The sequence below is a fragment of the Biomphalaria glabrata genome, chromosome 9, assembly GCF_947242115.1.
Source record: "Biomphalaria glabrata chromosome 9, xgBioGlab47.1, whole genome shotgun sequence".
Lineage (NCBI taxonomy): Eukaryota > Metazoa > Mollusca > Gastropoda > Planorbidae > Biomphalaria > Biomphalaria glabrata.
Window position 1 is genome coordinate 42,479,849 of NC_074719.1, and position 24,925 is coordinate 42,504,773.

A 24,925-nucleotide genomic window follows, 5' to 3' on the forward strand; every position below is an offset into this window, starting at 1 on the left:
TCTATGCGTGAATGTGTGAATTCAAATTTAAAACGATGAATTTCAGGTTCCAGAAAGACTTCTACTTAATAAATTGGCGCAGGGAGCTTTAAGATTGAGACTCCCTGTTTTTTCACCAGTGTCAACTCTTTTCAATAGAGATTCTCAAAACATGGACACTTCCCTAAACACCAATGAAAAACGATTATGGCAAGGCAAAGATGACAATGAAAAACGTTTATGGCAAGGCAAAGATGACAATGAAAAACGATTGTGGCAAGGCAAAGATGACAATGAAAAACGATTATGGCAAGGCAAAGATGACAATGAAAAACGATTATGGCAAGGCAAAGATGACAATGAAAAACGATTATGGCAAGGCAGAGATGACAATGAAAAACGATTATGGCAAGGCAAAGATGACAATGAAAAACGATTATGGCAAGGCAAAGATGACAATGAAAAACGATTGTGGCAAGGCAAAGATGACAATGAAAAACGATTATGGCAAGGCAAAGATGACAATGAAAAACGATTATGGCAAGGCAGAGATGACAATGAAAAACGATTATGGCAAGGCAAAGATGACAATGAAAAACGATTATGGCAAGGCAAAGATGACAATGAAAAACGATTTTGGCAAGGCAAAGATGACAATGAAAAACGATTATGGCAAGGCAAAGATGACAATGAAAAACGATTATGGCAAGGCAGAGATGACAATGAAAAACGATTATGGCAAGGCAAAGATGACAATGAAAAACGATTATGGCAAGGCAAAGATGACAATGAAAAACGATAATGGACAGCTGTAAGAGATACCAATTTTTAATTTTTAAAATAAAACACAGTTTTATTTAGTTTGATCTTATAACTACAAATATAATAAATTCATGATTACAAATTATTTTTTTTTTGTTTTAAATTTATTAGAATATAAAGTCTCTTAAGTCCCCAAACAGTCAAATTACAGATAAGTCGTGTCGTTCTACACTACAACGTTAGTGTATTATTAGCTTGGAAAAAATTCTTTGCACTTTGCAGTGTAACTTCTCAAAAGGTTACGTTCAGACATTTAATATTGCAATTAGTATATACATAATGCTTTTAGTACGAAACATGCAAAAGCTCTACGTTATAGGATAAAACATGTACATTGTAGCAAAATAAAATGGCGCGTTTTTTTTTCCTTAGAGACTTAAAAACATTAAGTTAGTATTCTAAAGAAGCGTTTCTGTGGTTCATTGCTGTTACGCTGTTCACCTTTCAGCTCTCTAATAAAAAAAGATTGCCTTTGGCATAAGTTTGTCTTCATACAGGATACGTGCCCTGTCCCAGGTGGCTGTCGGACTATAAAAAGGTTATGCCGGCATTTGCAAGAACATCGTTGTAAGTGGTGCAGTTTTGCCATGTATGTCCACGTTTGGAAAAAGTCTTAGTTGCTTTCTGTAAGATATCCTTGCATAAAATCCATATTGAGAGGTTGAGAAAACCACCGCTTGGTAGATACTGATTTTTGTAGACAGTGCATTATTTCACCACACTCTCACTTGGAGGCGTCCAAAAGCACTATTGTCCATGATCAGGTATCATCAACCTCCATTAAAAGCAATGCGTCATTTTATACTATAGTTCCAGATTTGTATAAAAATAAAAAATTAAACAAGGTTACAAAGATAGTTGGTGTGGAGACTTACAATCGGCCCCCCAAAGTGGTTCAATCAGGCAGGTAAAATGTCTCTTTCAATATTTCTATAAAGAATATTAGAAAGTATTGACTAAAAAAAATAATATTTACAACCACAAATCTATTCTAATCGAAAATGTTGCCCAAAATATTGTATTGTTATACCAACTAACCACAAGATACCTCAGAATACAACAATTTATTAATTTTATAATTATTTGGTTAGTGTTATATGGTACTTATTGAGATGTTTGTATGACACAACTTACTTAACTTAGCATTACAAATGTAAAAAAAAATAATTTTTGACAAATATCAAAAACCGTTTGCATAAATGTTTTAAAAATATGGCTCGTGGTACGATCTCCTACTAAAGAGTCTCGAGTGTTTGTTACTATTAATAGTGAATAGTTGTAAAAGTGGTGTATTTTTACTAAAAAAACTGCTTGCATAAGTGATTTAAAAAATTAGATTTTTTGCTTTTAGAAAAGAAAAAAGTAGTCGTTGGATCAGAACTTTGAATGGACTAAAATATCATGATGTCGGATTTTCACTATCTTTTCTAGTTTAAAAGATCTAAACCAGACGTGCGGACAGACGGACAGACATTTCACACAAAAACTAATAGCGTTTTTTGTTTTTCCTTTCTGGGACCGCTAAAAATCAACACATAAATACTTACATGTTAAAATTTCGTTTCGTAGTATAGCTAATGAACAGCTGGAAAAAATATTAGTCTCATGACGTTTTATTCACCTATTGTATTAACTTTATCATAGCACCATTTTTTATTAACTGATAAAAGGCTTTATCGCGTGGCAAAGCCATTCTGAGGGAATGATTTTTAACAACAGAAAAGTGGAATCGTTGGTCTGTTTAGTCATGCGTCTTTAACGCTTGGTAACATTTTGCAGTTCTATTAAGCAAAACGTTACACAAAAGGGTTATACACAAATAAAAATAGAACTGCCCCTGATAAAAGATTAAAACACTGTTGCATGTATAGGTTGAGTAATACTATTTTGTCACCAGAAAGTTGCAACCGATGTTATTTCGATTATCCGGTTTCAATTCTTTGGTCACATTTTGCATTTGTAGCAACCGAAAATATAATAACGGCTACTTTATGTTGTTCACATATAGATTTATTCTTAATTAAATCTTATAGTCATCTATCCAAGATGGACTTTGCGATAGCTAGTGTATGTTCATATGCAAATGACAAACACATCAAATAACTGACTAAAGAAAAAAAAAGAAAAGAGGACCTGAATACTGTTGGGAAATATTAATTTCAAAACCAGGGGCGGACTGGCTATATGGGCATTCGGGCAAATGCCGGGTGGGCCAGTACCCTAAAGGGCCGGTAGGGCCAGAAAAAGGGCGGCACGGATGCCACTATGACTTTTATAAAAGTGAACCCCAGAGCGTCGTGAAAAAAATCTTTTTACAAAATCTACAGTGTAATACTAAATACTCCAATACTAAATTTCACATTTCACATATATGACGGAATATCTTCCATCTGTAGACAGTGTTACTAGCAGGCTTCATCCTAGACACTTAGAGTTTAAAAGGCAACATTAGGCCTATATTTCTTATAAAGATATAGAGCATATGTAGGCTACAGTTATCGATACATTATCAACTTAACATAATGATTTTAAGGACAGGTAGACCTAGAATTGGATGCCCAACTTCATATACAATTTGTGGGCCGGATTGTATAGAAGTGCCTGGGCCGATTTTGACACCCTGTCCTCCCCTGTTCAAAACCTTAGGATTTCCAAAGATACTAAAATTTCATGCAGTTACCTTCGATAGGGTTAAATAGAGAATCGGCGCCGAATGCGCCATTATCCCAATGATCGTTGGAAATGCTTTTCTCCAACGAACATGCCAGGACCGGGAGCTCTTTACCCCAAGTCCTGTCTGAAGACATCAGCAGCTTTACCTCATTATCAAAATGGTTCTTTATTTATCAACACGTGAATATTGCGTGATTGTCATAGTCATGAACTTTGGTGTCAGAAGCATGGGCTCCGAACCTCTTAGTTTTTAGAGGTAATACACGTAATGCATAAAGCAAACAAATAACAAGGTAACAAAGAGAGTTTGTGTTTCCACACAAACTCAAAATCGGCCCCCGAAGTGGTCCACCCAGGCAGGTAAAAAGGCAGGTTTCAATATTTTCAGAACATCCGAATGAAATTCTATCAAAGACAAATGACAGAGAAGAATGGAGAAGATAGATAGATCGTGTGTGGTGCCCGAACGGTCCAGCAGGCCAAAGGATAGGTGAATGTAAATGTAAGTTAGAAGTGAACCTGGCCTAGCTGATGTCTTATAATGAATATTTAATTTATGTAATTGGTTTGTAAAGGGTCAATCTCGAATTCCAATCCTCAAGAAAAAAAAAACATTTCCGTAAAAAGCACAAATTTCCTTTAGTTAAATGTCCCATTCCCATTGTGTAGCGCTGCAGTTCACGCAATAAGATGAAAATCTACTTATTAATTGCTCTTATAGATTGGGAGTCGAACACTTAGTCAGTTTGTAACAGAGCGTTCTCATGGGGTTTGCGGGACATGTTCTACGTCAAAATGAATAACGCACACCAAGAGTTGCGATAACATGAAAGTCAATACGAGGAAAGCGCAAACAGTCCTCGTATTACTTGGCGACACACTTTTATGGAGGATCTCAGAACAGTGGATACCAGGTGGGAGGAGGCTTCAGACATTGCCATTGACAGATCTTTATGGAGACAGCTTGCCGCCCAAGGTGCCGAACGGCGCTGGAGGACCTAAGTAAGTAAGTAATTCTAAGTAAGATCTATGTTGTACATGCTTGACTAACCACTCAACATACAACAAATACTATTGCGTTATGCGCAAATGAAAAAATAACGCAGGGTGGTCTTGTAATCACTACACACGTACAGTACACTAGGCCTACAGGTGTACACTAGGCCTACAGGTGTAAACTAGGCCTACATGTGTACACTAGGCCTCCTACATGTGTACGTCTATCTCAGTGATTCCTTATGTGGTCTACATAGACCCACAGGATTGTGGATTAAGATCTTTGTTTTTCTCTAGAGTTGGTTACTCTAATGCTTTTAGATCTATATATGCCTAACTGTAGATTTACACCTAGATCTCAATATGAAGTCTAAAGACTAGAATATATTATACGCTTCAGCTTCATATTTGGTTTAAGATATAAAAAGGGTGTACTTGATGTTCCTGTGGTTAATAAATTATTGTTTGCCGCATATGAATTGATTAAAACCACTAAATATTGACCAAACACACTTATCAAATTTCCACTATAAACGAACAGAAATTAAACACCACAACGTGACTCTGAAAAAAATTCGGAACATCCCCATTCATAATATTTGCATAGAAGCATTTGGCAAAAAAAATGTTTGACACCATTTTATAACGCTGCTACTTTCAAATGCAGACATTTACTCTCATAACTTCTACTTGCATCTTACTTTACCCTCTACAAATGCAGACTGACGAAATAGTTGTTAGCAGCATCCTTTTTTTTGATAATCAAAGTTGTTGATATCACATGACCAGAAAACAGGGATGTGCGTTTCAACCGTTACTCTACCACATGTTAAAAAGTTTTACATTTTTTATTGAACTATTTAGTTTGTAACTAAAAAAAAAATTTAACTACGATTTTAACTATTTTTTTTTTCTAGTTTAACTTTGGCCTTAAGTTTCTAGCTTTTTAATTAACTTTTGCCCATCAATACTTGGCTTTGCTATCTATGAAGAAAGCTTGAGGTTCTACACCCGACTCGAGCAGAGTTGTATTTACTGAACGCCTATTTTTATTATTATTATTATTATCACTAGCGACATACATGCACTATGCACAACAGCAGGGCTTTAGCAAAAGAATATTTGAACATTTCAAGCCATCACTCAGTGGAGTTTAACGATGATGATAACTGGTATCCAAGGAAACGCCACACGTTTACAAAATTCTTAACTTTCACTCTAATATATAATCAAGATAACATGATCTCAGACAAAATATACGATGTTACTTGCATGCGAATCATAACCGATATGAGAGCTGGGTTTAAAAACAATATGCAATATAGATGTTTTAAATAACCATTAGACAACACATGAAAATGCAACAACATAAATACTCATAGGATCTAAGGTTAAGTGTACAATGGACCTTATTCACCAATCGTAAACAAACAACATTTTGCCACGTGGTTCTCTATATATTCTATACAAATTACGCAATCCATAAAGGCTGTCACGTGATACCCAATTTTGATTATTTTATCAATATTATCACGTGGCTAAATGTTGTTTGTTTACGATTGGTGAATGAGGTCCATTATTGACTTCATGATACAAAAATTGCAAGAACACATTGCAAGATATTCAAAACCTATAAAGACCTTTGGACAAGGTACACTTCAGGCCGAAGAATAGGGAGAAAAGATGTAAAGAAATTATTTGACATCATTTAGGATTGTAACACAGATCGGGTCTCGAACAAGGAGATCATATGCCGAACTGAGAGTCGACCTCTTAGTAAGGCTGTGACATTGCGCCGCGTGAGGTTTGCTGGACATGTTCTCTAGCAATATGAACTACGCATACCAAGAGTTGCGATGACATGGAGGCCAATACGAGGAAAACGCAAACAGGGACATCCTCGTATAACTTGGCACCATACTTTCATGAAGGGCCTCAGAGCAGTGGACACCAGGTGGAAGGAGGCTTCAGACATTGCCAGTGACAGATCTTTGTGGAGACTGCTTGTCGCCCAATGCGTCGAAAAGCGCGGGACGACCTAAGTCTAAGTAACAAACGCAAATGGAATAGGAAAATGTATATAGATCAAACGAGGAATGTCCATTGACCAAACTATTATGAAATACATGCTAAACGAAACACATATTTACAACTTTTAATTTACGTATTTCAGAAATTCCTTCTCAAATTAAGATGATTGTATTCTAGCCAAAGCTCCATGTGGACTGATTTAAAAGCTGTACTATCGATACGAAAACATAGAACTCTAACCACTCGACCATATAATCTGAGTGTAATAATTTATAATGAACGCAGTCAAAATGACACATCACAGTTTAATAATGAAAAAAATAATTAGTTAATTAGTTATTATGTGTGGAAATAAAAAGGCTGAATGGTCAACATAAAGGGATAAAATGGTTAACTCTTGATCTTGAGTTAATAACAATGATGAACAAAAAGAGTAGAGCGATTAGGTTTAGCGAACGTCACAGCTACACAGCACTATGACAAAACTCAAGGGACAGATAAAATGGGATAAGTTAAGATAATAAGCTGAGATAAGATGATAAGCTGAGATTAAGAGTTGTTGAAAGATAAAAAAAAAATCATGCTATTTATACCTTTAATAAAAAAAAACATTAATAAAAAAATATTTTTTTTAATTTGTCAAATTATCAGGTTTTCTTATAATTATGCGTGAGTCTCGGAGTCACGAGATACGAAGCAAGGAAAGTGTCTAGCAAGACAGAGCGCCGAACCAACAAAAAGCTGACAGAAAATTCAAGCCTTTCAGCAACTGACCAAACCTACCCATGCCACGTATGCGGCCGGCCTTTTAAAGCGAGGATTGGACTGTAAAGTCTATAGGAAATGAAAAATGGGCTCATCTTCGTCCTCGAAGGAGAAGCTATTGTTATATGTTAGGAAACATTTTGTAATTTCAAATTAGAGCACACATTTCTATAAGCCTACTATTCTTGTAAACAAAATTTGAGCAAATTTTCTGTATTTTGTATTTAAATGATAGTAACCTCCAATACTGGTAAAACAGGTGACGTTGCTGATTACGGCGGATATGGCCCACATTATATTAAGGGTGTTTCTCTGGGAGGCAGCGCTGCTCCATGGATACGCAAAATAAAAAACATAAAGGGATAATCTTGGCAGGTTACACACGAGGTGAAGAAACGACAGAAAGAGAACCATTCGAATGAGTTTTGTCTCTTTCTTGGTAAGCTGTGATTTGATGTGATCCGCATCTTGAGTGAGTTGTCTTTTGTTGCGGATTCTGGATGAGTTCTTTAAGGCGACTGTCATCCATATGGAGCATATAAAGAGCACGGACTGTGATATAAAGAAGAGAGACAGACTGCAACCCAAGCGTAACGCAGTCTCCACCTGGACAGTGGCTTGTGAAAAGATGATTGTGTAGATCCATCTGTTAGAAGCAGAACTGAACGAGCTGTTGTAGACTTGAGGTCCTGTGAAAACCCACTCCATTTTCTCGAGAACAAATCCTGGAAGAAACATGACGATGTGAACTACATACACGACCAGCACAGCAAGACAGCTTCGCCGTATGGTAAAAAGTTGTTTCACGCGAAATGGATAAGCAACGCTAAGACATCTTTCTAACGATATGATGACAGTAATCCAACACGAGATTAAATATGCGGCATTGACAGCCATGGCAAAAAGAACATGTCCCAAAGTTTGAAGATCTATGTAGGTCAAAGGACACAGTCTAACAATGATGTCCATACTCACAATTCCTAACTCCAGTGCTGCAATGAAGAAATCCGCCATAGCAAGACTAAATAGTTCCACTGTCATACTGTCGTGGAGTTGCATTTTCACAAAGATGTACATGTTGACAACATTGCTTAGAACACCAAGAAATGAGACGAATCCAAATATAATTACATTTAAAATCAACATAGCTAAATAAGTCCCCTCTTCCGATAAAATCCATTGAATATTCTCAAAACTTATCTCTTTCGGTATCGATATATTCATTGTGGTATTTAGATTTGTTGACGAATACGAATATATCTTTTTATTTCCACAATGATATTCTGATTAGATCTAGATTGTTGAAATAGAAAACATTATTTTAAAAAAAAATTACCGCCGGAGCCTACACTTATTTCCATCACGCGTAGAACTAAATCACCCTATTCATATAGGTAAACATCTGTATGGTAGGATAAGACCTCGTTTCTCGCGTTGTGAGAATTCCTCTTCACTGTCAGACTAAGACTTTATAAAGATGAAGAAGATGGTCTGTTATGACAGTGTATATATCGTGTTAACGTTCATTCCAAAGTTGATTAGATTAAGGGACATACATTTTTATAAGTTATTATTTATGTTATGCATTATTTGTAAAAAAAAAACAACAACACATTTCCAGTATGAAAATCTTAGCACTCACTATTATTGAAAATATAGAAACCAATTATAAAACAACGATTTTGTTTTCTACATTAAAGACAAATAATAATAAATTAACTACCCAGCATACACATTAAGAAGTCTTCGTCACCTTGTTTTGATGCATATTCAATTGTATATAAGATTGCTGAAACTTTAAAAAAAATTGTATATAATCATTTCTTTAAATAAAGGGTTGGTTTAATTACTGTTATTATGTCGATACACTACGAAATTACATATTCCTCAAAATTCTGGATCTTTCATGCAACAAAGTAAACTATTTCGTTTGTTTAAGTTATCACATGGAACGATGATCACAAAAAGTAATAATAGATCTATTGTAAGAAATATTTATGTATAATATAGTGCCTATGTCTTTGAATCTCAACTTTGAATAAAAGGCTAAGATTCGTACGAACTGAATTAGTATCATTAATAAGAATATCCAAACAAAACTTGGATAATACATCTATAATCTTTTTATAGATAAAGAAGATCTTATAAACACATTGCTTTAACTTTAACTACTCAAAGAAAATAACACGTGATTGTTACAGTTCCTAGTTTACAACTGTAAAACACTAACGAAATTCATAAAGAAACCATACAAAAAATTTATTGATCAATACATCTACTGGCCTAGCAAATGTGTATGGGTTTTAAATTACTGATGTATACACTTGTGAATTACGTTGAATTATTTTTTGAATTAGAGCCGAGCCAAACGTATATTTAATAGAATTCCTGACAGTGAGGAAAAGATCACTCTCCAACATTAGATGTTATAGTTCTTATAAAATAGATAGTTATTTGAAACTATGTCTGCTCGATCTTTTCGGCTGAGTTAAGTACAGATCACTGGTGGTAAAAAAAAAAAAGGGGGATTATACATTATCGATATAATAATATATATGCCAATTTCAATGTTGTGTTCAATTAGAAATTACAATGGTTATGTCTGGAGATATGTCAAGTCAACCAAACAAAAGCAGCTGAGGGTTGATATTACATATAATACGTTTGGGATGTTCCTTCATATTTGAAGATCATTATGTCATGATAACTCTCGCTACACGACGTAGATGGCAGCGGACAGGGCTTGTACCGGGTTCTAGGAATCACAGTCCAGAGCGCTAACCGCATACAATACCACACTACCGGGTAGTCATCCTATTATACATTAAGTTAAAAATTCACTATTTTAGTGTTTCTCTTGCCGACGCACCCCTTCAGCTGATGCTCTCTATTCCCAGAACAGTAAAAGGGGGTTTGGAGAGCCATGATAGCTTGCCCAGTGTAGTACAAGTCTTAACCCCTGAAGTCAATCATTTCCCTGCATTCTGAGCTTTGGTAAGCTTGTGCCATGCTTCTCAGCCTCATCGTGGTGCTCGTGTGGAAATGGTCGTCAGCCAGGATGATTAGACCCGTAGAGAGACAAAAAGAAGAAACCCCGTTTGGGTGTCAACGACCGAGTCCATTGCTCTGGCGGGGATGGAAGAAAGCCCCAACAAGGGGGGTTTGTTATGCCTGACACCTGCACAGCTGATATAGTACTGAGAAGAAACATGGGAGAGTTTCCCTGATGTGCTCGACCTTTGGCCTCGCTTTTAACCCCGGCGTCCTTGGATACGAGTTATCAGTAATAAAGATGTAATAATCAATTGGATCTTTCCCAGACAGAATTTTGTTCAGACAGGCGAATGGAGGCAGTGGCGTAGCATCCCTGGCGCGAAGGGGTTTAATGAACCCGGGCCCACGACTATTAGGAGCTAACAGCCTATAGCGTAGCAAAGGGCTTGATTGCACTTTGGCATATGACTCTTGACTAGTTGAAGCCCTCGCAAGAACACAGGGATGACACTATAGAAAAAAAAAGCTCTTTTGATATTATTACTGTGGAATAGAGTCTGAAAAGCTCTCTCAAAATTTGCACAACGTTGCATGAACTTTTTATTAGTTTTAAAACATTGACCCGTGGTTTAAGCTAAAGAGTATGCGCCAACGGGTTGGATTGCTTTAGTGTAAGGAACTGCTTTCCATCAGGTTGATTGTAATGGTGGCGACCCCTAATTGTACGTTTGAAAGGACAATAGTTGCCAGTTCGTACCCGACTTTTTTTCCCCTGTATGTTCATAAACCATTGATAGTATTAGAATTAATTGGGGGGTGGGGGAGAGTTTGGTTTAGAAAATATTCATGTATTGTACAGAAAAATATGGAAAGGGGGCGGAGCTATAGGGATAGCTCTGATGGTCACAAATTAATATTTCATCAGCTAATTATTCAATTTTCTCAAACCTTAATTTGTTTCTTTTATTTTTGTATTTAATATTAATAAATTTATTTGAAACTCATACGGCAAACTAGCAATATTCTTTACTTCATTATTACAAATTACAAATAATAAAATATATATTAAAAGAAAAATTAATAAAAATAAAGCCCAAAGAAAAGAGGCCTAAGGCCCATGGATTCCTATGATAATAAAGCTAAAAATAAATAGCGCAAATTCTGAGGTTTCTTTTTAAAAAATAAAAAAAAAAATTTTAACTAGATCTAAATCGAATGTGAATTTGAAACTTTTGTATCCGATCCAACAAAGTAGATAGGCTACTGTAAAACAGAAGTCATCATTACAATGTTTTGTTGTATTATGTAAAAAAAATGTTAACAACAGAATAAAAAAGAAGGAAATGCAATATAAACAAACAAAAAATAACATGAAATACTAAGCAAGCAAAAGAAACAGTCTGTTACATAACTATCGTGCTTGTACTATTACAATAAATGGCGAAATCGAATTGGAAAACAGATTTATTACAACAATCAAGAAGATAAGGAGATGTCTAAATTGATCATGGTATAATGTCATATGTTCACCAATGCTTGGTATTTATTTGGTTGATATTTCTTAAAGAAAGTTAACACCATGATATTTAATAAAAAATCCTCTAAAATCGCTATGAACATTGAAATTTGACAGAACAACAACGCCCCAGAGATAATAGACCTGTCAGGCAATGCAGCTCTAACAGAAATATGTGTACTATTTTAGGGCCAATCGGCGACATTTTTCTCTTTCATTAGAGAGCACTCAAGACATATCAATAGTTGATCAAATTAACATAATATTTGTGATCTTCGATGTAGGAATACCCAAGCAAATAGCAATGACAAAGTCATTTCTAGGTTTTCATAGTTGTGAAGAATTGGCTGTACTATTGCTCCAAGTAATGAATAAGGCTAAAGCTAGGAATGTGCTTTCAATATGAGTGGATAGTATAGTGGCCTTCGGGCATCACTTCATAAAAAAAAAAGCCGCTCGCGCATTATGTTCACTGTGGTAACCTTAGCTTAAAAACCTGGCCTTAAATGATTAGGTCAGCTCTGTAAAAGACGTTGCAGATCTCAATGACTTAGTAAGTATTATCGCTCACAGCTTTTTAAGATGGGCGCGTCATGACTCCAATAGGGAGAGCGTAAATTTCTAGGACCCTCAACAAATGTTGCCCCACACCAAGGAATGGTGTTCTCTAATAACAATAAGATGAAGGTATTTTGATGTAATAAAGCTGTTAATACAAATTACTTTGTGTTCCTCAAAGAAATTTTTAAAAAAAGATCTGGAAGCTAAAATACTTAGAGGTAAATTAGAAACATTCAATAATATTGCTCAGCATATGGTTTAGTACGAAATTGTAAGCGCAGTCAGTGTTGTGTCGACAATGTTTGAAAGTGAGCAGCAAGACCTACATTAAACAGAAAGTCAACAGAAGAAGATGTCACAAGACGCTAGCAGTGTGCTGGCGCCTGCTTCGACTGGTCGTTGTCTGGGAGGGCGATTCTGGAGGCCCGACTGTTGACGCTGGAACTGTCTATTTCGTGACTTTAGCCCTGTCGCGATTTAACTGGTATCGGTGTTTGTGTATATAACTCACATATAACACTGAAGACCAGAATAATAGTTAACAACAAGTAACGTAGAAATGTATTAATAGATAGAATCATCCACGAATTTATGGTTACATCAATGAAAACTGATCAACAAACTAAAAAAAAGACTAAATGACTGTATATTTATGGTCTAAAAATAGTATTCCTAAAAAATAGAAGTGTAGTTGAAAATGTTAAAAGCAACAAGAAGCGGGATATGCGATCCTCCGCTCTCAAGAAACCCACGCTCACTGCCCCCTTGTCCCCAAAGTCCCCAGGTCACCCTGCCTCGTTTAAGACCAGGTCACCTGGTCACGTGACAATACAATAAATATTAAAAGTATAAAGGTACTTATTTCCCTTCCCAATACTAAAATAAATGTAATTCAATTAAATAAAATATACTAAAAACATAAATAATTGTATTAAATTTAAAATAGAAATAACAGTAAAAAAAAAAACATTCCACAATAACTGAGGCCATGATGGCGGGTAAGGGGTCAGTTGGGTCAACATTCCATAGCCAGGCCCGTAGTGGGGTGTTTCACGGGGCTAGCATTGCCATTTTTTCACAATTACTCGACACATTTCATTGACACAAAAAATTGTCATCATGTATGAGGCGTTAATGCACAGTTTTATTTCAAGTACAAACGACAAAGAGTTGCATGATGCCACCATTCTCCTAGTCGCATTGGACCCAGATGATATTGACTTAGAATAGTGTATGGATTCAATCTTTCATTAAAGACATATCAAGTCTGTGTTCGAGATTTGGCTGTTTATTTTGTTTAATCGAAAACAGATACTTGCTATTAGGCTGTTGTTGTTTTTTTAGAAAACTACATATTTATCATCATGTTTTCCAAACGTTGTCACAGCATGCATCTTATTTCTCGCTTTGTCTGTATCAATGTGTTCAGAATAGTGGTCATTTTCGAAATTTCGATTGATCAAAAAATTATTTGAGAATTTCTGTGACACAGAACACTTTGTGTTATTTCCATTGAGTGAGTAGCAGCCAAAAGCCTAGAAATAGATGCACTGGTTACTGACTTTGATACATAAAAGGCCAGAAAAATGTTCCATCTATTTACTGTTAGATGATGAAAGTAGGATTAAATTATAGTTTGTATCAATATTTAAACGTTTTTCACCTAAAAGTTTTAGAAATGTAAATGTGTAGAATATAGAACTTATAAAATATTTCTTTAATTGTAACATCTTAAAGTCTTTTAATTCTCCCAAGATATTGAACAAACATTGACCTGACACTCAATGACTTGTCTGAGTTCTAACTGAATCAAACGTAGTGACATTGGTACTGATAAAAAAAAAGCTACACTACTTGCATAGGAATGTCTTTCAGTAATTGTACCTATACATATAAATTATTCAATTGTTTTGTCTCACTTTACATTCATCTTATTAGGGATAGGGAGGCCCACCAATATATAATTGAACCCGGGCCCACGGGTACCTTTCTACACCTCTGGATGGAGGCAAGCTTCTATACAACTAGTGTTCCGGGAGCTTTAGACTCAAATCTTAGGACTATTACTAAGAAGAAAAGAATTAGAGCCTTGATAATTTATCATCCTGTAATCTACTCTTCCAGTTATCTGGTAGTGAAAAGAGGCATATGCCATTAAGTTAACTAAGAAGTGTGTGACTTTCAAATGCAGTGTCTTCAAACGTTTTCCTTAATGGAACACTCCGTAAACTTTGTTTATTATATTTTTGTACAAAGTTTATATTAACTCACTCTGTCTATCAGTGTGGTAAGAAATGTGTACACGTTATTTATTCGACACCAAATCTCTTGTCATGAAGTAAGAATGCAGTTGAAGCCGACAATTAGAAATCTCAATTAAAAACTAATAGACAGAGCAGAAGAGCTGAGAATGTTTACCTTTAGCGTCGACATATCTGATCAAACTCTTGCTACTTATTCGCCGTACGAAAATAATTGTTTAAATCACAAAAAAAAAAGATTTCTGCTGTGAGGAACATGCATTGGGACCACCACTGGCAGAGGCCTTTTCAAAGAAGTTTCAGACATCATGGAGGAGGAGGCTTCTTTCCTTTGGGAGAAATTAGTGGGAGTGACAACTGTTACCACCAGAAGTATGGCTGGATGACATAGCGAACCTGATTCTACTTCTTTCTAGAAACAGGGGTCATGTCAAATAAGATGCAGTACAAACACGTATTAATTATAACTAATTTAGAGAAAGATGTTAAGAAAAAAAAAGTCGCTACGTCAGTTTCTAGATGGTCATAGGTTACAGAAATAGTTAGATTTTTACAAATTTCAATCATTCTCGAAAATATGGTTTAAAAATGCGTTAAAGGGGGGGGGGGGAGTGCGTTAGTCAAGTCCTTGCGTTGTAAAGAGCCCTGAGCATCCTTGAGCTTCTGAAGTCATTACGTTGTAGCGAGTCCATAAGTTGTTATAAATCTTAAAGTACTTTATATATATATATATTTATATATATTGTTAGACATCTTATTTATATAGGTTAGTTATTTTAGTTATTTAGCGACGCACCATAGTAGACGCATATTGAACGGGACTAGTGACGTTTGGGATATGTTGGGTTAGAGACCGGAAAATCAGTTAGCGATAGAATATTCCAGGGTAACGACGTGTTTAGTGACAGAGACTTCTACTGTGGCCCTTTATCATAATAAATACATGTTGAATAGTTCATCATCGTTCGACTACATCTCTACACTTGTTAAAACAGGTGTTGTATGGTTCTTGTTTGTGTTGTTGGTCAACTACACGTAATACACCCGGACAATTACACCCAAACGATTGCAGAGTAATTGGTTGACTTCAAGACAGCCTGAACTAGCAACATCACAGTGGCGACCCCCGACGCCCGAAGCCCGAACCTCGAAGCCGAACCTCGAAGCCGAACATCGTACCGGACCTCGAAGCAGAACGTTTACTCAGGTGAGGGTCGTGCACTCGAAGATATAAGATTTCATCGGAGTACGGCTGAACACAGCAGTATCGCAGAGTGACTTTGTTCTAGATCTACATACAGTCATCGCCTGTTTGATCGCACGTTCAACGAGCCGTTAACTCAGGGTGACCTTCGTCAGGACCGTAATCATCGCAACGCCTGATCTTCATATGCTGAATCGACCTACAACCAGAGAAACCGTTCATTCATAACGGGTGAGAGATCGTTAGTGAACCTGTTGGACATATTTTTTCTTCGTCATAGGAGCCACATTGAGTATCAAGTTTTACCTCGTCAGTTTCGAGAAGGACAGTTTACCCGCTGTCAGAAGTATTGTGAGTACTACAAGTTTGGTAGCTAACTAAATCGAAATCGCTCTGTCGTCTTACCCTTGGAGAGATTCTTGTGGAGCAGTTTGCTCATTGAACCGGTTGCTTGCCACGTTTATAACGGTCACTGTGTTTAACCTTTGGAAGGTTAGTGAAGTAATCTTTATCAGTACTGAACATTGATATATCTAGTATTCGTCGGTCTAGACCATATCTAGACTTGTTGATATTGCAGTTGTGGAAACAGCTACATCCACTTAATCTCGTTGAAAACCGTTAGTCGTATAACGGAACGTCGTCGGAGGTGACCTTGGTCTCACCTAGTCTACATTGGACAGTTTGGTCTAGTGAAGCAGAGTACAACAGCAAACTTCGTCGTACTACCAGAGTAGCAGCAGAGGCAGTGAACTATTTTAGAGAACCGTTATTCGTCAGCCCAGATCAAGTCATCGTCAAGAAAGTCGTTATTCGTCAGCCCAGATCAAGTCATCGTCAAGAAATTCGTTATTCGTCAGTCGTCCAGATCAAGTTGCCGTCAAGAGACTGTTATTTGTCAGTAGTCATCTAAACAAATCAAGTCATCGCCAGAAGAACCGTTAACCTTTTCGTCAGTAACTGTGTACACAAAGTCGTCGGAACTACACATACGGTCATCAACAGTCGTCGAAGGAACTGGAACATTTTGCTGTGGCATATCAGGACATCTGTGGCATTACGTGGGATACTGGTAGCACCGGAGAACAGAGTCAGAACTGGAAGAGAGGCAGTGGAATTTGTTGTGATCTAGCATATTCGGGAGTCCGAACAAAGGGATCTTTCTTATCAAAAGCTAAGTGCCATTTTTCTTATTAGTGTATGTTTAGATTGCCCTTAGAAATAGATTTTGTCTAAATTTGGTACGTTAGCCTGAGTAAAATCAGGTGGTGCGCCTTAAAACCCGTCGGGGTAGAAGACGTAATTTAGATGAAAAGCTATATTATACGTTTAGGGTTGTAATTTGTTTTGTTTGTATAAACGTCATATCCGTTGTTGCCTGGTTACTTCGTGACGTTATCATTGTGTGCCATATTGTCACATCCCAACCCATAGCGATAGTCTCATTTTAATTATTTCATTTGTTTATATTATTTTAAATTATTTATTTTTATTAATTTAATTAGATCTGTATTTTTTTTTCACTTAATGATAGAAAGTGCGGGTAGGATTCTTTTACTGTGAATCAGACTAAAATAATTTTAGTTTGAGCGGTTAAAATCAAATATGATTTTGCCATGAGAATAATGCCGAAACTGGCTATGTAGTCAAACACTATCGTCTGGCTAAATTTAGATCTGCAAATTGTTGTACATCTCTTTGGTACAATTTAATTATCTAGACTCTAATTTGAAATATTATTAAGTTGAAGATGAATGAAGGTAGTACATTCTAGATATATATATCTTGTTGAAGATATATTTGACATTGTATAAACATATTTGTTTTATACGGTTAAATAGAACCATAATCTACTCTAGATCTAGACTCTAGACAGTCTTTGAATTTACTCTAGACATTTCAGTCATACCAGATTTTAAAATTGATCATAGTTGGTCATACTAGATCTAATAGTCATAGTGCTCTTGATAACTAGATCTAAATGGTAATATTATACATACTATAATATACTGGATTTAAATTTGTGTGATACTAGATCCAATATACAGATTTGAATATAACCATAATAACTCAGACTAGACTTACTCATTTACTAAATCTATAGATAGAGACATAACACTTAAAACTTGTATAAAAGTGTGTAAAAATATAAAATAAGTTTAAAGTATAGCCATAACCAATATAGGCTAAGTAAAAATATATATAAAATATAAAACACAATGGCTACATCGTCATATGTGGACCTTAAGGAGGTTAAGGAAACAGCTATGCAGGATGGAAAGGCCATGGAGTTAAAAGGAAAGGACTTAGCAGCTTATGTACAGCAAGTTGTGAAGGAAGAAACGGAACGTCAAAGACAAGAGATAGAGAGACAAGATAGGATCAGAAAGGAAGAATATGAGAAGCAAAAAGAGGACCGAGAACATGAAGCTAAAATGGAGAAGATGAGATTGGATGCAGCACAAGCCAGAGCCCAAACTGAACAAGGAAATAACACAAATAATTCAAATAATTATACCACTCAAAGAGACAACCCTAATTCGCAAACATGGCTAAAGAGAAAAATACAAAGTTTTGATGAACAGAAGGATGACATTGGTGATTTTCTGAAAAGATATGAGGCAAAAATGTCTACATTTAATATGCCTGAAGAAGAATGGTCTGAAATACTGATAGACTTTGTTCATGGTCAAGCTCTAACAATATGCCAAAATCATGACCATCATATTGATGATAGCTATCAAGTTTTAAAAAGAGAGTTATTGAATGCATATGGTCATAATGCTACAACTTTTAGAAAGAAATACTTTGACAATATACCATCATTAGGAATAGAACCCCAAACTACTATTAATATGGAAAAGGATTTTTTCAATAAGTGGGTAAAATTAGAAAAAGTGAATAACTCTTATGAAGGATTAAAAAATTTTATTCTAGTGGACAACTTTGTAAATAAATGTGATCCTCAGTTACAATCTTTTATTAGAGAAAGAAACCCAAAAACTATAGATGAAATAACAGAAATAATGAGAGTATACAAAAATGCCTATCCAAATAAACCATTTTCTGATAGGGATAAAAGCAAAGTAGATTTAATAGGATACACCAAAGAAAATGTTGATAGAAGTAGAAATAGAAACAGATCAAATAGTGGAAATAGAAAATATAGTGAAATAACCTGTTTTAAATGTCAAGGAAAAGGTCATATAGCAGCTAACTGTAGAAGAGGGAATAGCAGGTCTGGAAGTAGAAATAGATACAATGAACAAAATAACAGTAGATATAGGAGTAGAGATAGGAATGACAGGGGAAATTATAGAAATAGGAGTTACAGTAGGGAATACAAAAGTAAAGGTACAGATAGGATATATTTCATGGAAGGAAATAGGAACAATTTTGCAGTGTACCCAGGGTTTGTAGATAGAATTCCAGTGGAATTAATCAGGGATTCAGGTTGTAACACTTTGGCAGTAAAAACTAAATTTGTCAAACCTCATTGGTATAAAGGGTTTACTAGGAAAGTAGAATTAGCAGATGGCACCGTAAGGGAATTTAAAGCTATAAGGGTATACATTGAAACCCCATTTTTCACTGGTTATTGTGATGGCATTGCAATACCAGAAATGAGATATGATATGTTAGTAGGAAACATAAAAGGAGTTAAAGAATGTTCAAGAAAAGAATTAGAAGACTGGCAAAACAAATACAAAAACATAAGACAAAATCATGAAAACATAGAAACACAAAATATAACAAGTATGATAATAACAAGATCAATGGATAAAAAAGATGAGAAACAGGAAAATACAATAAATGTAATTAGTAATGATAAAGAAAAACAAACCAGTAATGTAATACAAATAGAAAATACAGATGTTAAGGAAAAAGAGATAGAAAATGAAACACAAAATAGTCTTGAAACACAAATATCTCAAAGTGAAAAAGAAACAACACCCACATTTGCATTAGAACAAATGAATGACAATATTATTGGGAAAATATATTCAAGAATACTAGATAAAAACAATAATAATCCAATGGAGAAATTTTGTATAGAGAATAAAATATTGTTTAGACAAACAAGTAATGATAACAAGAAAATAAAACAACTTGTCTTACCACAGAAATATTGGAAAGATGTTTTAATCATGACACATGATAATAATTTAGCAGCACATAGGGGAGTAAAGAAATGTTATAGGAATTTGTCAAAACAAGTATTTTGGCCCAAAATGAAAGCAACAATAAACAAATACATAAACTCATGTGACATATGTCAAAAGAGATCTAACAAAAGCCTAGTGAATAAAGCACCTATTCAAGAAATGGATGAACCTACAGCACCATTTCAGAAAGTATCTATTGATTTAATAGGTCCTTTAATTCAAACTGAAAATAATAACAAATACATTCTAACAGTAATAGACATGTTTAGTAGATACCCAGAGGCAATCCCATTATCAAATACAAGTGCAGAGAATATCATTAATGCCATAACTCAAAAAGTAATTACAAGACATGGTATACCTAAAATTATATTGAGTGATCAGGGATCTCAGTTTAAGTCAGAACAATTTAAGAAATGGACTAAACAATACAATATACAACACATATACTCTTCGGTTTACCACCCGGAGAGTAACGGTTTATGTGAACGATATGGTGGATCATTAAAAAGATCACTAACAAAGATAATTCAGAATAATCAGAACAAGTGGGATCATTACATTAACTATGTACTATTTGCTCATAGAAACAATATCCATGAAGCAACACAATTTTCACCATATGAAATAATACATGGAAGAAAACCCAGAGATGAATTAGATGTTTTTAAAGAAAATCTAATAGGCAATGAGAATAAATTAAATAATGACAGTGAAACAACAATCACAACAGAATTGAAAGAAATATGGACTCAAGCATATAACAACAATAAGAAGTATAAACAAAGTGCTCATGAGAATCTAAATAAGAAAAGACAATTGAAAACACTAGAAGTAGGAAACAATGTATTAATATTAATAAATGACCTGAAAAATAAAATTGGTAAACAATGGAAAGGTCCATTTAAGGTGATAAAACAAATTAATGATGTGAATTATCAAATTGAAATAAATGGGAAAATTAAAACATATCACATAAATAATTTGAAACTGTATCATGATAGAGAAGATGAGTTGATACAAAACATTCAGGAGGAAATAGAAAATAAATTTTCAGAAAGAGAAGAATGCTTGATGATAATAACAAATGAAAATCATAATGAAAATGATATTAAGGAAATACCTGTAATAGAAACAAAAGAGAATCAAACTTGGCAAAAGATTAATCTTAATAATTTAACTAAGGAAAAGTCAAAAGATATAACTAAAATAATACAAGAATACAAAGAAATTTTTTCCAGCATATCAGGAAAAACAAATATTATTAAACATGACATTAAAGTAACAGACTCAAAACCTATCAAACTTAAGCCATATAGAATACCGATACATTTACAAGACAAAGTAAAGAAAGAAATAGACAATTTACTAGAATCAGGTATAATTGAGCCATCAACATCTCCTTATGCTTCACCAATTGTGATAGCCAAAAAGAAGAATGGAGATATAAGGTTATGTATTGATTATAGGAAACTTAACAACATCACAGAATTTGACCCATATCCAATGCCAAATATAGAGGATATTTTACATAAATTAAATGGAGCAAAATTTTTTACTAAATTGGATTTAACTAAAGGTTATTGGCAAATACCTTTAACAGAAAATGCAAAACCTTACACAGCATTTGTAACACCATATGGTATTTTTCAATGGAATTATATGAGTTTTGGATTAGTAAATGCACCTGCCACATTTAATAGAATGATGAACATGATAATTGGAAACAAAGAAAATGTTATTTGCTATTTAGATGACATATGTATTTTTAATAATAGTTGGGAGGAACATTTGGTAGATGTAAAAGAAGTATTCAAAATAATAAAAGAAAGTGGACTTACAATTCAAGCAGAAAAAGTAGAAATAGGATTGGAGGAAATAATTTTCTTAGGACATAAAGTAAATAACAACATGATTAGCCCTATTGAAGATAACATAAAGAAAGTACTTAATATTGAAATACCTACAACAAAAAGACAAATTAAAAGCATATTGGGAATAGTAAATTATTACAGAAAGTTTATAAAGAACTTAGCAGAAATAGTGAATCCATTAAATGAATTACTTAAAAAAGGAAAACCTCAAAAAGTAGTTTGTAATGAGGAATGTGTGAAAGCTATTGACAGAATTAAAGATGTTTTTAGTCATGAACTAATATTAAGACTACCTGATAAAGACAAAATATTTTATGTCACAACTGATGCATCTGGTAATGCTATTGGTGGTTGTTTAATGCAGAACTATGATAACTTACATCCTATATTATATGTAAGCAGAAAATTGTCAGAGGCAGAAAAAAAATATAGTGTCATTGAAAGAGAAGCCTTAGCTGTAATATGGGTAATTACTAAGCTAGAGAGCTATTTAATAGGAAGGAAATTCATATTATTAACTGATCATAAACCTATTCAATATATACAGCAAAAGAGCATGAAAAACAGTCGTGTTTATAGATGGTTCTTAGCACTACAGGAATATAAATTTGAAGTGAAAGCTATTAGTGGATCTGTGAATATTGTAGCTGATCTATTGTCTAGAATGACATTGAAGTGAAATAATTTTGTAAATAAACTATGATTATATTGAGTATGTAATATATATTAATATATTGACACCATTTATATGTTATGGAAAAGGGAGATAAGTAAATTTGATGTTAAGCATTTAAAAGTAAGTATGGATATTTTTTTTGTGTGAATCATTTCATATATCATTGACGAAAGTTAGTTCTATGGAAAAGGGTGAGTATAAAAGAAAAATGGACAAAAGCGTATAAAAGGGTGGTAAAAAAAAAAAAAAATTTATTGAATGTGTAAATAAAGTTTGTAATTGTTTTTTGAAATATTGTATTTTATCAGATTACTGTCAGTGAAGAACAATTGTGACTTCTGAGGTGCCCATAGGATGCCACATTTTCCTCTATGATGAACTGTGTACTAAGGAGGATGATTCTGGAATGTTATGAACTGTTATGAACATTGACGAATATGAGGAACTGTCAAGATGAAGATGTCAAGATGAAAATGTCAAGATTTTATGTTTGTGGTCTTCCCCTTAAATTGAAAATGCCCTTGTAAGACTTGACAGTAGTAGAAAAATATTGACATATTTTTTTTTTCAAGGGGGGGAGGAATCTGTTAGACATCTTATTTATATAGGTTAGTTATTTTAGTTATTTAGCGACGCACCATAGTAGACGCATATTGAACGGGACTAGTGACGTTTGGGATATGTTGGGTTAGAGACCGGAAAATCAGTTAGCGATAGAATATTCCAGGGTAACGACGTGTTTAGTGACAGAGACTTCTACTGTGGCCCTTTATCATAATAAATACATGTTGAATAGTTCATCATCGTTCGACTACATCTCTACACTTGTTAAAACAGGTGTTGTATGGTTCTTGTTTGTGTTGTTGGTCAACTACACGTAATACACCCGGACAATTACACCCAAACGATTGCAGAGTAATTGGTTGACTTCAAGACAGCCTGAACTAGCAACATCACAATATATATATATATATATATATATATATATAAGTATACAACATTACTTGACATATATTCTTACACAGCCGCTGAAGTAATACATTCAGACGTAGTATCACTTATATATTTATATTGATTCTACTGACCGACTGAGATTCTCTATCTTCTTTACTTATACTTTTATAATTATAATTAAGTAATGATTAACTTCGTATATATATATATATATGTATATATATATATATATATATATATATATATATATATATATATATATATATATATATATGTCAAGTAATGTTGTATAATGATCTATTTGAATTCATGTTTTGAAGGCGTTCATTATAAGAAAGAAAAAAGAAGTCCAGAAATTTCTTCAGTGTAGTTTAGTCGTTTTATATTTCCCCGGCCAGTAATTCTGTTTGCGCCATTATATATACACAAAAATAAGCGAGAATTTGAAACACCGTCATAAATATAAAGTCATTACAAATACTAGAAAAATAGAAATCATCACAGCCACTATATTTCGTCATATCGCTTTCCCTTTTTATTATCTCTTACTGTATTTGATGACTACTTTATTTTACACAAATGAAAAAAACTAGTCTAACAGTGGAAACATTAATGCGCTAATCATAAATCCAACGAAAATGAGTACATATTGTTTAATCATAGCACAGAAACACATAACATATATTTGTGAGGCTGGCAACTCTATTGAAATTTCTAAAATCTTTCGTGACTCGCTTTTTTTTTCTGCCCCATACAACTTATAAGGCGCGTCTCTATATTTCTCATCGACCAAAGTATGTGGGAGGACATCGCCCAAGGTCCAGACACCTTGAGACAGACTGTACAGGCTGGTACCAGCTTCGTCGAGTGCAAAAGAAACGAAGCGGCATCAGCCAAGAGAAAGAGAAAGAAAGCTGCGCTGTCTGCTAGCCCTAGAACAGATGCATATACATGCACATGTGGCAAACTCTGCCGCTCCAGAATTGGCTTGATCAGTCACTCCAGGTTCTGCATCGTCTCAAGACAAAACCAAAGCCAGTGACTCACCTGGGCGCATCCATTGTTTTCCGAGACAGAAGGAGCCATATATCTATATTTCTCAAGTTCATTTTAATATTCCCACACATGTTGTGACTGATCGCGGCCACATACACTGAAACCGTTTGATACCTGTCATCTATGTGACTGAAAGATTTCCTGCTGTCATCTCTATATACCTGTGTTCCTGTCGCTGACTACGACCTTGTTATGAACGGTCGTTGACTTGTAGCACCAAACTGCTGGCAGACAACTAAACCTATATATATTTAATGGTAAAAAAGTGATTCGTTTGAATGTTCATTAGTGTTTGTCGTATACAGTTAGGCTTTCAATTTTAATATTTTTGTTCTCTAATTTAAAAACAAATTCGTATATTTTATTAATTAACGACACATTTTTGGATGATGATAGT

The 24,925-nt window shown here is 34.5% G+C and overlaps 1 protein-coding gene and 1 long non-coding RNA gene across 2 annotated transcripts in view; both read left to right on the plus strand.

The window, feature by feature from the left end:
- The window catches only part of LOC106078824 (golgin subfamily A member 6-like protein 22), a 9,134-nt gene extending 8,248 nt beyond the window's left edge, over positions 1-886 (plus strand). Inside the window, exon 3 of the mRNA XM_056042165.1 lies at positions 47-886. Coding sequence (XP_055898140.1) covers positions 47-781 — 735 coding nt within the window. The 3' untranslated portion in view covers positions 782-886. The remainder of the gene's footprint in view (positions 1-46) is intronic.
- Positions 887-15,347: 14,461 nt separating this feature from the next.
- On the plus strand, positions 15,348-23,316 carry LOC129928263 (uncharacterized). Its single transcript, XR_008779849.1, has 2 exons — positions 15,348-17,562; positions 22,827-23,316. It is a non-coding gene; the product is annotated as an uncharacterized LOC129928263 (long non-coding RNA).
- Positions 23,317-24,925: the final 1,609 nt, after the last annotated feature.